The 18966-nt window shown below is 46.3% G+C and overlaps 1 protein-coding gene across 2 annotated transcripts in view; it reads right to left on the bottom strand.

Annotated features, from left to right (window-relative positions):
- Positions 1-18966, bottom strand: part of PAK5 (p21 (RAC1) activated kinase 5) — a 1510924-nt gene that overhangs the window by 189301 nt on the left and 1302657 nt on the right. For both annotated transcript variants that reach the window (XM_069608301.1, XM_069608302.1), the window contains one exon: positions 929-1062. In XM_069608301.1, coding sequence (XP_069464402.1) covers positions 929-1062 — 134 coding nt within the window. The remainder of the gene's footprint in view (positions 1-928; positions 1063-18966) is intronic.

Raw genomic sequence — 18966 nt, forward strand, 5'->3', positions numbered from 1 at the left:
TGCTTGCGGGCGCCGCACTGCCCACTAGGTCGGACCTGGCGGGCAGAGCGAGACCCGTGATCATAACTAGTAGCATGGCGGTACGAAGCAACGGTGCCGGTAGCGATACTGGCACCATTGTTGCCTTACCGCCATACTTGTAATGAGGCCCATATGTCGAAGTGAGCCAGAGCTAGACATTTGCCTGGAGTCTGTATTGGTTGAACTACCTCTAGATAAATATAAGTAAACAAAAGATCTGTATTATAATGAAATCTGTATTTATAAAGTCATATTTGACGCAACTTTAACAATGGAAAGGATATGTATTTGCAATAACACTGTGAATATTTTTTTTCAAAATGCTAACTCGTGATGAAACGTGATGTGCCTCTTCTTTACAGTCCGTGGGCCATGTAGATATCAGATAAACAGCCCAGCAGAAAGGTTTGGCGCGGTTTGGGGATGTCCTCTCATTTTATCTGTCTCTGCTGCGATCTAGGATTCATGGCATGTGTGTAGTGAAATGCACTGGAACCCAGGAACTTTCTGGGTAAAGCGGCCGTTCCTCAAACACATGCACTCAATGCGGGTTGATCTGTGGTAATAAAATGCAATGACGGTTTTGAGAAAAACTCTGCTGGCGCGGAGCACAAACCAGGATGATGCGATTCTGTGGCTCCAGAATGATGTGATCTGTGGCACCAGGTTTGCATGCCTTTTGGAATAAGAGTGCATGGATGCAGGGAAACCTGCACAAATAGTTTTGCATGGGTTCCCTCTTGCAGCAGAAAACCAACAGCATGAGGTTGATAGGATTAGCGTCTCTGTACAGAACAAGGTCATGCAGTCATTACGACATATTCACCGAGGGGTTGAGCCTAATGCAGGCCCACACAGACAAGAGGAGAAATGTTCCATGATATCAAATGATATGATTAACACGTACCTTGTGTGGGTTACTATATCTGTTAGGGCTCCGCCTTCAAGGAATTCCATGACAACCCAGAGCTCATCACAAACAAGGTAACTGTTGTACATGTCGACCACATTCTCATGATGGTAATCTCTCATTATTACAACCTGTGCAGTGAAAATGTACATACGGAAATATAAGAAATAAAATGTAATGTAATGCTTTGAACAATTTCAACACATATGCATCCGACGAGAGGCAAACTGGAGCACCTATCTCTGCTGATACTGATTAATGAATGATACAGCGGGCTTTGACAGAAATAACATACATGTTTCTTATTTTGGGACTTATCAATTTAATGTAGATTAACTGCCTGTGCCAAGTTGGAGTGGATTCAGGAGGAACCCGGCTGCTTCATTCTTTAATACTGAGCAGAATATTAACATTTCCTGTCATTTCGTCCCATTCTTTTTCCACATATCACCTTAACATGGGGAGGTGGGAGAAGGTGGTGGCTTCAACTACTCCTAACCAAAATTACATTGATAAAGTTTATCTGTATTTTATTTGCATCAAAGATATATCAGAGCGCTGTACACTTGAACATAGCATAGCAAATAAGAAAATAATAATCAAAAATTAAACAATAAGCAATACATCAGAAAACAGTTAAAATACTTGGGGGATCTTTCGGTTGAGGACACCAACGAATTCCATTAAAAAATGGTTGTGCTTTTCCATATAATAGACAGAGACAAAGACCTTAACCACAACTCAGCTCTCGCTCCTCTGATAGCAGTATTCCACTCACGACCCAGGTTCATTATGGAGTAAGAAATTCAGGCCTTTTACACCAATCTCAAAACCACTCTACTGGTTATCCCATTAGGCACAAGTTTCTTATGAACTTGCATATCTTCTTTCGAAATTGATGGTCTAGGGGGTTCTAGTAGCCTTCATTGTTGATTACAAAGTAGATTGGAAGTTCCTAAATTTTGCAAATCTGATACCATGTAGAGATCTTTTTTGGGAGGTGTGCTGGCCTCATGCAATCACGGCCCCTTTTCTCTTAGGTGAGACACCAACTATTTTATCTTTAGGAAAGCTTGGTCCTGGAGGAAAATGTTCATTGAACAGGAGTCCTGGTTCCCCTTTGGTGTCTGATTTTGAACTGTTTTCTCATGTATAGCTAGCTGATCAACCATGACAGCATTCTCATTGTAATTTAAGTGAAAATGTTAATGACATTATTTTGAAATTTTGTAATTCTGTAATCTTGGCTACCTTGGACTGACCATATGAAGAGCACATTTTGAGATGCCGTTTTGAGATGCCGGTAGCTTCGGCACGCTCAAAGACATTGCGCAAAATCTTTCAAAACAATATGCGTCTACATTTTTTGGGTAGGTTTCATTAAGGTTGCCCCGACCGGGGGCAAGTTAAGGGGGAGAGGGGCAGAAGCTAAAAACCCGATTCAAGCTCCAATATTATTTTCTCAAGTGTTGCAAAAATGTCTTGATGGATTTACATTAAACTTGGATTAGTATTTAGAGTCAGAACTTCACCTAGTTTGGTGAAAATCAGATTGGCTATTTAGATCTAAACCCAGGAATGTGATTGGCTGATGCTGGACTAAAATATCTATATCTGGCCGCCACTTGGATGCACAGACCATCCACATTGAAATATCCATGGAACTGGACATATATGAGAGGGGGTGGTTACAGATCCAGGGGAGGTCCAGGGCATCATGTCATTAAGTTTCTTGGTGTACGTGCTGGCATGAAAATTCAAATGAGGTCTTCAAAATAACCTGTGGCCTTAGTTTTGTGTTTACCCTCATAGCACCCAAAGTAGCCAATATGCACATTGCCCAGGGTAGCATAGAAAACCTGTACAACCTAACAGAGCAGCCAGGCCCAACTGCCATGCTGTCTGGGGGCCTGGCTACTCCCCATTCACCTCAGTTGTCCATGTGGGTTCAAGGCCTACTGTTAGTCTCTTAACCCGGTCCCCCTGGTTTGACCTGACTCTGCAGGTCCAAGCCAGGCTTGTGCTCACAGACCAGCCTCTGGCCCAAATACCCAGCAAGTGGGCAAATGGTAGCCCACAGGCCAAGTCTGCAAGCTGTAGAAACGATTTGAATAAGTGTAATGTGTTTCATCAGCAAGGTGCATTTAGAATAACTTTGTATTGAAATATCATATACAGATGTCAAATATAACAGGAATAATTGTGTTAATTTCAAAAACAAATTTAACTAATGGAAACCAGTTTCTGTATTAAACTGCCATATTGCATGAAGAACATGCAGACATGTAAATTATTAATATTCTGCAAGGAGATGATAGCTGTGTGTTTATAAGCTATATAAATTGAGTTAAATTTGCTGATAGGCCTGCACGTTATTACATTGTTATTAGCAATAAGATTTAAGCAAAGAGCATTTTTCCTTTTTACATGTAACCTGGAAATGGTCAACTTAGATTGAACTCTGGTTAAAACTAACATGTGTTTTACAGGGCACAGCTCTGAGACAAGAGATGTAAATGTAAGCTTTCTGTTCATTAGACCTCTCCTGAGGATAGGGCCCTAGCCTTAGAAAAGGAAACTATCTGATCTGAGCTTATATATCAGAACAAGAAAACTACCCCAGGAGGACTAATATCAGGACTGTGGGGTTTCGAGAAGAGGTGAAAAAGGGGATATCGTTTTTTTGCACAAGACTCTCCCTAGACTGCTTGACCTTGCCCCTTGAAAGATGTTGAACATAGATGGGACACACCAAACTCTTACCCCTAAACCAGCAAACCTCCCAGACCATTTGTTGTTAGATCTTTAAGCTTTTCAAAAAGAAATGGTTATGAAAAGAGCGACAGAATAGGGGGAAATTAAGAAGGGAGATGCTTGAAGGATCTTATTGTTCAATGATTTTGGATGGCATATAGTAGCTCAGAGAAAGGTTTTTGCAGTGGCTAAAACATTTGGCAAGGGGGGATATGGCCTTATTACATGGTTTATCCTGCCATTATAAAACTGTCAGCTGATGAGAAAATGTACAGTTTCTCTGATCACGTAAAAGCACTGCAGTTCCTAAGAGAGATTGCTCCAACTTCAGGTGGAGGCACAAAGTCTCTGGAAAACTCATCATTGAAATGAAAATGTGTAAACTTCAAATATGTAATTCAATATTGTGTTTCCTTACTCCTTGTTACTTATTTAGCATTTAAAATAATGTTCATGTTCCTCCTGCATTGGATTCAAAGGCTCCAAGATGCTGTGACTAAACATTGTAACAGCATCTGCTCTTCGAGTCATGTAGACTGAAGCACACATGCAGGTCTCGGGAGGATAGCTCAGGGGCAACGTGTTTCCTTGTAAGCAAGACGACATGGAGCAACACAGGTTTGAAACCTCTGGGTATTAAGCGTGTTATCAATAAACAATAAAAAAATGTGTGGGGTATATGTCTTTTCCCTTGCACTCTTATGGTGTGGAAGGCGGAGGTCTGAATACTTCCTTGTTGTAGCGGAGGAGGGTTGTGATGATTTTCTAGACAGCACCTTTTTGGAGTTTATCAGCTGGGGACACAGCCACGGACTGCGATGGTGCAGAGGGCACCTTCTTGTGTGACAGACCTTATTAAATTAAACTGGTGATAAGAGCTGATGGTGCAGGGGCGCTCCTCAGGTGTGGACCCTGTACCCACTCTTCCCCTGTTACTCCTGGATGTGAGGTAGATTTAAACATTTTGTTTCACCTCCTTGCTCCCCACCCCTAAAGACTGCACATCGTGGCTAACTCTTGAGTTCCAACCACCCCTTCTATTTTGTGAAGGGGATGGGACGTAAGCTGTTTCCAACACCAAGGTGATTAACGCCAAGAAAGAGGTCTTCCCGATTTCTATGTCTTGCCTAAGGGGATCGAACCTGTGGGTAATGTTACCTGGGCTAAAGAGGGGTTCACATATTTAGGGTCCAGGGTTAACAGGGATGTCCACCAACTGGACTGGCGATTAATATTCACCTTAAATTATGTCAGATTAGAACTCAGTTTAGGAAATGGTCCAAGCTCAATCGTGAATAGATATCACTCGGATAGTCAAAGTCTTCAAGGATTTTCTGTGAGGGAGGGGGCAAGAATGCCCTTAAATGTCCTGCAGAGTCTCGTGCGACAGGGAGGTTTGGGGTCCGCCGGGGATTCACTTTTCGGTGAAGGCAGAATCTTCAGGGGCTCAAAACTGAGTCAGGATTGACGCTGCCTCTGTCTCTCCCATTCCATTGGACCATCTATTGAGTATGGATATATTTTTGCCAATCATATCTGCCCATCTGTTAAGCATGGAATCTAGAGTGGAAGAAAGGGACTTTGGGATGGGTGAAATATTTCTTCTCAGGGGAAGCTGCTCATTGGTGAAATCCTGCTATAAAGATGAACAATCACACCCTCCTATGGAAGAGCTGGATAAAATAGGATACATGGAAAATGAACCATGTTCTGAATGAGGATAATTTGCTGGACTTCGAATTCTTGAAATGTAAAAACAAGTTAAAACAGAAAGAAATCAGCATCCCCTCTTACTGTTTTCACCCACCTTACTGTTTTAAATTTGAAAATGCATGACCCTCCTTGTCTGTATAAACTCTCAAAATTGTCCTCTGTATCTGCTTTAACTATCAATAAATCACTTCCCCCTAGAGATGGTCAGGCAGTGTATTCGGGAACACTATGCCCCAAACCCAGCATTCTATGCCAAAATCAGATATATCCAATCTCCAATATATCTAGCCAAGTGAGATATTGCATACATAGTGTTTCCAGACCGTAGAGGACAGAGGCACAACAACTCTGCTTGTAAAGAGTAAGAATCCCCCGTAATCTATAGCCCGAAGCGCTTTCACACATTTGTAGATCATATAAATCATGGCACCTGCTTTTTGCTTTGTTGCTGCAATCAGAGCTCTATAGTCAACCTGGGGTGTCAAATCCAAACCCAGATATTTATAGCAAGAAACATGCTCAATATGATTTCCATTTATAATCATATTAGGTATAGATGCCCGTTTGTGGGTAAAGTGATATGATATGTTAGGTTATTTATAACGCGCTAAATACCCCGAGGTTTGTAAGTGTGGATCCGGGGATCGAACCTGTGTTGCTACATGTCGTTTTCCTTCCAAGGCGAGCACGTTGCCCCTGAGCTATCCTCCCAAGCCTGTATTAATTTGGTCATCTCATAATTGATGTAAAGATCATGATCATTAGCAAATCTTTGCAGCTCCATCATAGATCTTTTATGGCCTGCAAAGGTATGATCCATAAGGACTACGTCGTCCGCATATGAGAGACATGCAACTTTCTCTCCCGCTATTTTAGGAGGGGAGATGTTTGCTTGCACCAGGTGTTCCAGTAAATCAGCAATTTATATGTTAAAGAGCAGAGGGGCCAGTGTACACTCCGGCTTCACCCCTTGTCCAGTTTTAACAGGGGCAGACACTGAGCCCTACTGTCGAGTCTAATCTGGACCGTTGTGTTCTCAGAGTTCCCGATTAGCCAATAACAGATCACTTGAGGAGTCTAACCTTTCCATTTTGACCCATAGTTTGTTTCTGTTTACCGTGCCCGGAAATCGACCATGGCCCCATATAGACTTGGTTGGCCCTAAATTATGGCCGTCTTGGTTAATGAATCCAGCAGCCAAAGACAGTGTGATGTGCCTGATCCAGCCCGGAAACCCATATGAAACTTACTCAGCAAGCCAATGGAATTTACCCATTTTGCGAGTCTATCAAGTAGCAGGGAAGCAAAATATTTCCTGATGCATCAGGCATCAATAAAAACCTAGAATTCTCTGGGTAGATTCTAGATCCCCTCTTAAATATCGGTACCAGTACTGATTGGCACAAGGAGGATAAAATAAGCCCTTCCTCGCTTACTTTTGTGAAAAGAGTATACCATAGTTCTCCCCAGAAATACAGAGCATTCATTACTATAGCATTGGGGAGGCCATTAGGGCCTGGTGCTCTAGACTCCTTGGGGGCACCAATTTTAGAGTCAATCTCTACCTGATCAAAGGAAATATTGAATTTACCCCCAGGACTTGCTTATTCTCCTGCTGCTACATCTGGATCATTAAAGGTGTCACTTACATACCACACCCACTCTTGTTCTCCAATGCCACACAGCACCTGTGCTGCCAGATTAGAATTAAAAGTACTCAGTAACTTCCAGATCTTGTGTGTATCCTTGATCTTCGCTATAGCAACACGATGCTGCCACTGGGCATTTCTGCCCCAGGCCAGCCAATCCTTCACCCATCTATGGTATCTATTCTTGGCAATTTGCGATGCGGCCCTCGCCTCTTTGATGTTAACTGCCCTTTTCTTAATTTTACATAATTCGTATCTTAAAGATTTTTTGACCTCACAAATAGTTTTATCATAGTGATAAAGTGTAGTAGCCTTTTTGTGCTGCCAGAGTAGAAGTGCATTCTTTAATCAGAGCCTCGAAACCATCAGCAGTTAGAAGACCCACTTGGGCCAGAAGACTACCAGAATTAGTGATTAAAAAATACTGGCTTTTTAATACTTCTGTCAGTTCAGTGCAATTTGTTACCAGGAGTATTGATTCTCAACTCTCCCACTTGATTTTGAGACTTCTCATAAATGGGGCGTTCAATATGCAAGGTAAGAATGGCATGATCACCATGCCTCGTGTCCTAAATATCAGGCTTTCTGACAGATGCGAGGGCTGCAGAATTGCAGGAAACGTAGTCCAGTGTCAAGGTTTTAGCCCCAGATCTCCAGGTACTTTTGCCTGCTATTTCGCCCACTACATGTCTATTAAGCAAATAACACTCCCAGTCGAACAATGTGTCTACGCATGTTTTCCCCTTCTCTGACTTTGCTTGCGTGTTTATTTCAGACTTACTTTTTACATAATCTGTATCTGAGATTTCATAGTGGCAGTGGCAACGGGCATTAAAATCGTCCCCAATAAAAATATGATCTTGTTCTGCTAGATTGTTAATATTGCAGATCTGTTCAGACACTGCTTCCATGATATTATCCGTTCTACCCGAACCTGGAGGGTCGCAGCTATTAATAATATGTATCCCATAATTAGAGTTACTTATGGTTATTCTGACTACGAGGATGGATGGATTTTCAACTCAAAGTAATATTCGTTGGGCCTTTAACTGATTTTTTACACCAATGAGGCCCCCGTAAGGGCGGCCTCTCTACCCTTTATTGACTATTATTTGGACCAAAATTTGGAATCCATCCACAATCAACTCAGAGAGTATCCAACATTATTGCAGAAGGAAAAGATCCCTATGCAGTGATATTTTTAAAGACCGTCCAGCAGCCAGTATATGGGTGAATCCTCGAGTATTCCAAATCGTGATCAGCCAGGATCAATCTCCAGCTATTGGAGTGCAGTCATTATTTTGAATAGGCCAATTTAAAATGCCTGATTTCCTTGTAGGGAACTATTGCCATTGGTACTTCCAACCTTTTTACTGGCTATGCGCAAAGTTTCATGCAATTTGAATAATAATTATTAGTGGTGATAGTCACTAAATATTTCCATATAAAAAGGCTCCATTATCCCTTTTGGGTTTAAGCTTGCCATAGTTGGCGGTGATATGCTGCATATTTAAAAAGGGGTAACAGAAAGTCTAAGACAATCTACCTATCTCTTCAGCACAACAGATGGGGTTCAAAAAAATTTGAAATATGAACACGCTGGCCATGAATCTTTGAGAGTGCCTCGAGCCCATGGCACCAAAACCTGCCTCCACCACTGAGTCAGTGTTGGTAATTTCAGAAGTGGAATGTATTCTTCATAGAACAAGACCTTATTTTGTCTGTCCAACCATATTTTAGCTCAAGGTCGTACTGGTAAGAGGCATTTCAAGTTAATCTTTACCTCCTCTCTACTTGTCAGGCTCACTGGGAAAGTCTTTTTTGCAAGGAATCACAGCTTGGTTGACAATGTGTTGCTCTGTTTAAAAACTAAACCCATGTTTTTTTCTTTATTGAACCTTTGTATTTTATATTTATAATTGTGCATCTGTTTTTGGTTGCCAAACATCAAACAAGATGCACTGTAATGTGCTTGTGTTTTATTCCAGCCCTGAACACCATTTGACAATTCAATCTGCATTTTAATACTGCTGTTGGTTTTTATTCCGTGGTTGATTTTGATTGGAGTTGCAAAATCGACAGTAACCAATAACAATGCCGTGCATTAAGAGAAATATTGCGTATGCTCAACGAATGTAATAAATATACAAAACCCAGTGTTCGCTCCAGCTTTGATCTTTGATCTAATAGTGTGGGTCTTTTATGAATAGGCTGTTGTTCTGAGGTGGCAGGTTATACAGACCATGAGCGACTGAGTGCAGGAGAGCAAATGGTTTAGACGTTTAGATTTTCCTGAATAAAAAAGTGACCCTTAACGGGGCAATCGATCTGTCAATTCCAGGGTATGTCCTGTAACCATAGGGAGGGATTCATGTTAACAGAATAAATGGAAAGCCATCCGTTATTGGCCTGCATCCTCTTTGAAATCACACCTATCACCCTTCAAACACACTAATCATAACCTAATAACTCGGCAAGATACAAGACAGGATGATTGACTGCAACCTCTGTCTCAATGGGGTACAACTGAAAATGTAATGTTGGAATCTCGCGCCTGACAAGACTTTCGCTTTGCGTGGCCAGCGCCTCAGGGCACTCTGCCAACTCATTCATAGAAAACTGGAAACATAGGAGTTATCTTAGATACAAACTCAGGCTTCATCCACAACTACTACCTTTCATTCTTAGGAAATACTGCACTTGCATTACTTCTTTCACAAAGTCGAGATAATGAGCTTGACGACACTATAAGTTGCATTATTGGAATAGCCTTTCTGCTCGTCTGCTAATAAAATCTTTGCAACAACTACAGCTTCCCCAAAATCGGGAGACCTGGTTGATGAGTGGTCAGGAGAATTACAAGCATGGTGTATTTCTTCTCTTTAAAATCCTTCAGTGTTTACCAGTTAGTCAAAAGGTGGGCATAAAGACCATCAGAATCATGGACCAGGCCTTCTGGAGACGGAGTGACTTTGAAACCCAAGAAATAATATGCGGAGGTAGAATGATTTCTTTCATCACACCACACTGTATAAGGCAAAGACCCAGAGTTTAGTACTGGGAAGGAACAATCGGCATTTTAATGTCTCTCTGGAGGCATCTTGATGTTCCCTCTGTGAATCAGAAGCATATGCATAGGGTATTAAGTGAAATGGTCATTTTCTTTTATCCGAAAGAGCGTTCTTTCTAAATCTTAACTGTCACACCCCTGCCGCATAAGAGTGCGTGCAGGGCCTGGGAGGCAGGGATGGGCATGGGAATACAGGATAAAGGTAAGTGTTTGAATGCTTGTTTGTATGATAGGGGACAGTTTGTGTAGTGGGGAGGGAGCTGGGGAGGAGGAGTGTGCCTGCATCTGTGTGTGTGTTTGTGTGTATTTGTACGTGAGGCGGGGGGCTGGGGAACGGTGTGTTTCTGAGTATGGGAGGAAGGGTTAGGGTTGGATTAGGCGCAGAGGTTTAAGTGGCGATGAAGGTGGGTTTGGGGGTAAAACCCCCTATTTCAAAGGGTGGGGGGACTGATGTATTTACAATATTAAAAGCTGTACCAAGTCTTTTTGAGTGCAGCCTTTAATGTTCGAGATTATCACATAGAAACAGGCAGAGGGCTGCATTGCCTTCCCACCACTGGAACCTTTCACCATACTGCTTTCATGCAGATGCTATTTTGTTGCCTCCTACAAAGACAGACTACTACAGACTGATGCTAGTGCCTACTACAGGTACTTGCAACCTTTCCCTGATGGCTCTGTGTTCTCACATTATGAGCACCAATGCTTTAATGCAAAGTTTTAGGGCCTCATCACGAGTTGGGCAGTAGCCTTTAAATGCAGCGGTAGGCTATTACTGCTGCATTTAAGGGTCCGCCCAAACATGTATGGCGTGTTTACCCACGTGCCAGAAAAATGCAGATTTTTGTTGCAATTGCTGCGCGGTAATGCCGCCGGCAGGAACTGCGCCAAAAATTCCCCATTGGGTCGAATGGACCCAATTGGGAATGCGGAATAACGTCTACTGTTCAACCCGTGATCCGGTGGTAATACCGCCGGATGGGTTGGCAGTACCGCCCAACTTGTGATGAGGCCCTTAGTCTTCAGAGTTTCATGTATATTTTTTGCAACAGAAATGGGAATATTGTTTTGCTGTGAAAGAAGCCTACCCGCTCCTCTCTTCCGACAGACAGCTTTGAAGCAGTCTTAACTGCATCCATTGCTCAATGCAAAACAGTAAAAAAATACATACAGAAGTAGCATGTAAAAAAACACTGCAGTAATGTTGAACCATTGTTTTAAATCTCCAATGTGCACGCATTTATAAACCGAGAACTCATTTTCAATTCCAGAGACTGTTAGGGCATCATATTGTAAAAATATGGCATCTGTCGTACTACAGTATTGAATTTCTTTTTTTTTTGTTTTACCAACTTTATTTCGGTTACAGCATTACAAGCAGGTTATCCACACTGGAGCAACTCCCTTCATTAGTGACATACATGAAATGTGTTCATTCCCTCCCCTCAGCGGACCCCATTGCGGTCTCCCCCATGTCCACGGTGTTCTGGAAGTCTGGGGATCCGTCAGGGCTCCGTGGCCCTAAAAAGTTCGTTACCAGACGCGGTTGAAAAGTCAACGCTGTGAATTTGCTATGGTAGTCCAACACTGGAGCCCAGCAATCAGTGAAGCGGTGGAGGGCCCCCTCTTTCGCTGCGGAGACTTTCTCAGCCACTAGTATTTCCCAGACTTTTATCCACCAGAGGGGTAGCATGGGGCCCTCTTGCATTTTCCACTTGCGGGCCCCTGTGATCTTGGCTGCTAATAACAGCTGCATCAGCAATTTAGCGGAGCGTCCTGTTTTCAGGTAGCAGTCCGGGCTTGCTACTCCTAGGAGAATCACCTCTGGGTTCATCATCGGTAGTCTGCGTTGGGTAATGTCCCTGATGATTTGTATGATCCCCTTCCAGAAGGCCTGCACCGTTGGGCATTCCCACCACATATGGAAGAAGGAACCCGGCTCGCCTCAGAGTCTCCAACAGCTTGGGTCAAGGGACACGTTACAATGATGTAGACGGACTGGGGAGAGTTACCAGCGATGGAGGAGTTTGAGGGCAAATTCTTTATTCGTAACGCATCTGGAGGTTGAGTTGATCCTTGTCCATATCTCCACACATGTCTGGTCCTCGATAGGGTGTCCCAGGTCCGCCTCCCATCCAGCCATTTATGGGGGTCTGACCTCCAACATATCCTCCTGGAGGAGGCGGTAGAGCTTAGTGATCCATCCTCGGCGTGTGTCTTTCTCCAATGCATGTTGAAGGGGTTCAGGTCGGGGGTTGCCCCCTGACGAACTGCCAGCTGCGAGATCCAATGACGTAATTGAGCGTATGTGAATCTCTCTCTCTCTCCGTTGCCTGGAGGCGGTCCTTGCATTCCTTGAAGCGAAGCGGGGTGTTGTCCTCGTAGAGTTGCGAAAGGGAGCGGAGGCCTCCTGAGGTCCATCGGCTGAAATTTGATGCCACCATCCCTGGGGAGAAGTCCGGATTCCAGACGATCGGGGAGAGTGGGCCGAAGCCCTTAGACAGGTTCCTCCTGCGTCAGCCCATGCCCATGCCTCAAGGGTTGCTTTGGTAGCTGTTAGCATCCATGGTCCGCGGCTCCGGAGGGCTCCTGGGGTGTGCAGAAGGGAGCGTAGCTGCGGTTGACAATAGGCTTGCTCGATCCGGGCCCACTTTGGGGTTGGGCTTCTTGCTCCGTCCAGGCGGAGGTGCTGCCAGGAAGTAGTTTGTGATGTTGGGTAGCCCTATGCCGCCCCATTTAGCTGCCCCTGTCATGACTTTCAATGGTATTCTGGCCCTGCGACCCTTCCAAACAAATTTTGGTAGCTTCTTTTGCAGTTTCCCCAGGGCTTGTTTCGGAAGGGAAACTGGGAGAGTGGAGCATAGGTACAGCAATTTGGGGAGGAAGTTCATCTTGCATGCCGTGACCCGCCCCAGCAGGGAGATTTCTTGTCTGTCCCAGGGTTGCAGGTCGCTCTCCAGTTCCTTGAATAAGGGGGGAAAGTTAGCTGTGTACAGCTTTTTCAGTGTCTGCTGTAAGGCGTATCCCTAAGTATGCTGTTGAGTCAGAGTTCCATGTCACCGGGCAGAGTGCTTGAAGAGTGGCTATGAGGGGAGCCCCCAAATTGATGCTCAGTGCCTCCGATTTGGAGTAGTTCACCTGAAATCCCGCTACTTGGTCAAATGCCTTCAGTTCATTTAGGACGGCGCGTAATGAAGCCTGACAGTTGGTGATGGAGATCATTACATCGTCTGCATACAGAGAGATCTTGAACTGCTCCCCATTTATCTCCAGCCCAGTGATTTAGTCGATAGATCGTGTCCTTTGGGCAAATGGTTCAATGACCAGGGCAAAGATCAGCGGAAAGAGCGGGCAGCCCTGCCTTGTTCCAAACGAGAATGGGATCGAGCTGGAGGTCTTTTGGTTGAGTCTCAGCGAATGCAGGGCCAAACCGGAATGCCTCTATAGTGAGCTGCATAAAGTTACAATCCATCTTGTCGAAGGCTTTGGTGGCGTCTAGGGTCAGGACTGCCAGGTCTCGTCGGTCTTGGGTCGCCACTTTGATGAGGTTAAGTGCTCGGCAGATGTTGTCCACAGTGTTTCTGCCTCTGATGAATCCCGCCTGGTCTTGGTCTATAATAGATGACAGGACGCGGGCAAGCCTGTTCGCCAATACTTTTGAGTAGGCGTTTGCGTCCACTTTAAGAAGTGCTATCGGCCTGTATGATGAGCATTCTTTTGGGTCCTTGTCTGGCTTCAGGAGCATGATTGCAGTGGACTCCTGCATGGATAGGGCTATAGTGCCTGAGTTGAAGTGCTCCGTCATTGGGTTCAGTAGCATGGGGCGAAAGAGTTTGTAGAACTAGGGCGGGAGGCCGTCTGGGCCAGGGGCCCCTAGGTTTCAAGGCCTTGAGTGTTTCCTCTATCTCTTCAGTCGTAATTGGGGCCTCTAAGGCGGTTCTGTCTGCTTCCGAGAGCTGCGGTAGCCGGGCACCCACAATAAATTGTTCCTGGAGAGCCTGTGGGCGGGGTGCTTAGGTCAGGGTGTTTGCTAGGTGGGCTGCCGCTATTTGTAATTTAACCTCTTCCCCATACTGGGTTCTGCCCTCCGAGTCCTTCAGGGCAATGAGGTCGTTTGGACGGCAGGTTCTGGCTAGTTTCCTCACCAGGTATCTGTTAGTTTTATTGCCGTTTACATAATAACTCTGCTTTGTCCTAATCGGGGACTGCGCTGTGTCCTCCGCATAGTGAGCCTCCAGTTTCGTGCGGCTAATCTCACCAGTTTGGCTGCCTTGGGTGACCATTTCTTCTTCAGGATCGAGTCTGCCGCAGCCATTTCCTCTTCTAGCTGACCCCTTCTCACAGCTCGCCTTTTCCTGTATGCGGCGGCTTGGGCTATAAGTTCCCCTCTGATTACGGCTTTCATGGCTTCCCATCTTGTAGAATGTAACATCGGTTCATATAAGGCCCATCAGCGTCTTTCAGGGGGGTCTGGGTCAAAGATCCTTGCGGTAAGGAGGATCGGGGAGTGGTCAGATAGAACCCTTGCGCCAATTTCAACTTTGTCCGTGAACTGCAGGAGCTGCGGGCTAGCTAGGATCAGGTCGATTCGGGATGTGGAGCGGTGGACATGGGAGAAAAATGAGTAATCTGCTGTGTCCAGATGGAGAACCTCCAGGTGTCCACCACCCCCAGGGTTCTGAACAGGTGGCAAATGCTCAGAGCTATCTTGAAGCCCCTCGGTGATGGTGAGCCTGTTCTATCCAGCAGGGGGTTGGGGACCCCATTGAAATTCCCGCCCAGGACCACTTGGCCCTGAAGAAAGGGAAGGAGAGAGGACTCCAGTTCTGTGAAGAAGGCCTCCTGACTGTCGTTTGGAGTGTAGACTGCGATAAGCGTATGGAGTTGGCCATACAGGTTCCCTTTGACCGCCACAAATCTGCCATCTGGGCTCCGCAGGGTCCCTTTCTCCTTAACGGGTGTGCCTTTCGCCAGCAGGATAGCTGTGCCTCCTTTTTCGCTTGTTCCCGAGGCCACGTACTGGGTCGAGAAAGCCCAGCACCGTAGTCTAGGGAAGTCTTCCGCTAGAAGGTGTGTTTCCTGGAGGAACGCTACCGATACTTGGAGGTCTTGAAGGCGGCAGAGGGTGGACTTGCGTTTTACGGGGGAGTTCAGGCCCCATACGTTCAAGGAGACATAGCGAAACTTGGTATGTGGTGGGGGGAGGTCCGCTGGTCGCTTTCAATGGTTAGGAGCTTGGTGGGGTGTTAATCGACAGCTGGCAGGAGTCTTCCAGTGGAGGGTAGTAGATGTGGGTCAGCTGCAACCATGTTTTAACATTAACCCAACTAGGGCCAAACGTGGCCCAATAACCCTGGGGGCCAGGAAGGAGCCAAAAGGAAAAACATCAAATCAACAAAACTTGACCCTAAGGGCCTCGTGCCAGAGTGACTGTCCATCCAATCGGCTGGGCCATTGCGTGGAATGCCCGGGTGCCGAAAGTATATCTTCTGGCATGGAGAATCGGCATTTAGTTATTAGTCTTGTGTGGCAGGGAGTTTCCCTCCCTTCAGGACTTTCCTCCGGTGACTGCGCTGTGACCTTGGCGTCGAGCTGCACAGTTTGTCTGTCGGGGAGGTAGTCAGGTCTTCTTCAGGGGTCGAGGGCTCACCCCCCATGATGCCAAAGGCTTCCTTGAGAGCCTGAATCACCCTTGTCTGGCCCTCAAATGTGAACTGGAGCGAGGCCGGATAGTGCCAGTGATATTTGATCTTGCGTTCCTGCAGGAAGGCCGTCAGTGGTCGTAGGGCTCGTCGACATTGGACAGTCGAGGTGGCTAGGTCTTGATAAAGTTGTATAGTGGCCCCCTGGTATGTAAGGTCCCCCTGTGAGCGGCTGGCCATCATGATTTCTTGTTTTGTGGTGAAGAAGTGAACTCTGGTGATCACCTCAAGGGTAGCGATTGTCGGGGTGTTCCTGCAGCCTCAGAGTCTGAGTGCGATACATGAATGTGGGTGCGATCCCCATTCACCAAACCATTCCCCATTCCCATTTGAGCCCCTATAGGTCTCAATGGGAATGGGGAAGGCACTAATAACGGGCCCGGGAATAGCAGGCCCGTTATTAGTGCCCTGGTCCCTTAGCGGGACCCGTAAAGGACGTGTGGTAAAACCACACGTCCTTTACGGTTTCATGCTAAGGGACCTCGGAATTGGGTGGTTAGGGATTACCGGCACCGGTCTCCTTACCGGTGCCCGGTATCCCTTACCGCCCACCTCGGAATGAGGCCCATTCTCTTTAATGTCCCCTCCCCTGACCTATGGATTCCCCATATTTGATGTGATATGATATGATGTTGCATTTATAACGTGCCTGTACACAAGTCTAGGCACGACAAGACAAGGAGGGGGAAACAAAGGGAGGACAAAATAACAATATTACTAGGCCTTGTGTCATACAAGTGCAGGAAAGAGGGAAGGGGAGTAGTGCCAGGGAGAGGGTGGAAGGAGCGAAGTGCAGTTAACTCACAAGTGAAGCCAGCGGGTGACTCATAAGTGCAGAGAGAAGGGACAGTAGGTTTCCAGATACAGAACCTTAAGTGCTGGGGAGCCCAGAGGCAGTGCAAGTGCAATTGGACATGCAGGAGCCTGAGCCCGAGTTCAGAGGGTGACCAGGTGACCAGTGCACAGAGCAGTCAGGTGCATCAGCAGAGGCGAGGAAGAGAGAAAGCAGAAGCAAAAAGGAAGGTCTTGAGTTGCTTCCGGAACCTCAGGTGGTTCTGCCCAAGTTTGAGAAAGGCAGGGAGGCTGTTCCAGAGGAATGCCCCAGCCGAGGAGATAGATCTGCCCCCAACTCTCTGCTTGGAGAAGCAACTGACCCTCAGAGAGTTGGAGTTGGGTGAGCGGAGAGTTCGAGAAGGAAGATGCTTTGGAATAAAACTTTGGAGGTAGAGCGGTCCCAGGCCACAGAAAGCCTTGTGGATGATGCAGAGGGTCTTGAAGTTGATCCTTGTAGCCACAGGGAGCCAGTGAAGAGATTTCAGAGCTGGAGAGATACAGTCCCTGGGCCTGAGGCCAAGGACAAGTCTTGCATATGGTTGCTACCCTCTTCCCTTTTTCTGCCACTCCCATTAATGGTGGAACCAGATGGGAAGTTCTCTTGCATACTTCCTATTATCGAGGTACATCATTAATGGCACTAACATGGCCCAGGGCACTCAGCCCAACCTCCTCCATCTTGACAGGCGTTGCCCGTCTCTCATCACCTTCCTCTCTTCTCCTGCCTTTCCACTGGCTGCCACCCCTATGGTATCTTAGTCCCCATTGACAGATGTACCCCACTTCAGAAAACCTTTAAAGGTGGCAACCAGCTCCACCTAGCAAACCTCAATTCTCGCTCTGCTGTCAAACACTCCTCTGACATCTGTCACCTCCTTGAAGACTTGATCGCAATGTCCTCACTCTCACCGAGATGTGGTTCATTGCCAGCTCTGTCACTGCTTTTGACACTCTCCTTCCTGAAGGTTCCAATATCTTCTCTAAGCACAGACCTAACCGCACTTGAGGCAGAGTGGCCCTTGTCTTCCCTGAATGGATCCCTGATACGATCATACCCACTCAATCCTATTCCTCCTTTGAATGCCTTTTCTGCAAGCTTTGCGTCTCTCCTACCCTTTCGCTCTCTCTCACTACCATCTATATAACGCCTGGTCCGATCTCCCCCCTTCCTATCGGAGTGGGCCAACCTCGCCTCCTCTCTTCTTATCTCTACCTCTAAGCTTGTCTTCCTCAGACACTTTGAGAAAGCACTCCAGGCCTCCAACCCAGGATTGCCCATTGCTGACAACTATTTCAATGCTTCCTCCAGGCAGACTATTACTGACATTCTCTTTAATGTCCACTCCCCTGACATATGGATTCCCCATATGGTTGCTACCCTCTACCCTTTTCCTTCCTCTTGCATTAATGGTGGAACCAGATGGGAAGTTCTCTTGGCATAAATCCTATCATCGAGGTGCATCCTGGTCCAATCTTGCCCTTCCTTTTGGAGTGGGCCGACCTGGCCTCTTCTCTTCTTACCTCTACCTCTAAGCTTGTCTTCCACAGAGACTTCAATATTCATCTGTATTCTCCTGATGCGGCCACTCTACTTTTCTGCAACCTCTGTGACGCCTTCTACCTCATCATTCTTCCCTCTTGGCCCAACCCACTCAGCAGGGCACAACTTGGATGCCCTCAGCTCAGCTCATATCTCCTTCTCTAGCCCTCTCACTACTCCTCTCTCCTGGACTGACCACTAACCTCTCCTACCATCTTGAGCTCCTGGGCCCCAGGCTAGGCCTCTGCCCACACTGATAGTCTCCTTCTCTGTCATTTGACCGATGAAGGGAGTGCCAGTAGCTGCTTTTGCCACTCCTTCACTCCCCTCCCGCTCCCACTACTCACTCTCACACTGACCCTGTTCTTTCCAGCCTTCATCGCTCGATCTTCAACATCCTTGACATCCTTGCCCCTGCCATGAGGATCCGCATGAAGCCTGCGGCCAAGTGCAATAGCTGCTATGATTCCGACCTAGCCCTGCTGAAATGCAAGTGCAAAGCTGCAGAACAGAAGTGGCTGGCTGTCAGCACATTCTCGGACAAACTGGCCTGCTGCCTACTCCAAAGGCAATACTGCTTTTCCATCTGCTCCGAGCAATGGGCCCATATCCAATCTCGCATCTCTGGGGCATCAAACAACATGGCAGAACTTTTCAAAATATGCAGGGAACTTGGCAATCCTACTGCAGTCTCCATCTCTCCTCTTCCCTCCCAGGCCCTTTGCATGGCGTTGGCCTCCCATTTCACAACCAAATCTCAGGGCATCCTGTCC

The sequence above is a fragment of the Ambystoma mexicanum genome, chromosome 4q (genome assembly GCF_040938575.1).
Source record: "Ambystoma mexicanum isolate Mex_15411 chromosome 4q, UKY_AmexF1_1, whole genome shotgun sequence".
NCBI classification, from domain to species: Eukaryota; Metazoa; Chordata; class Amphibia; order Caudata; family Ambystomatidae; genus Ambystoma; species Ambystoma mexicanum.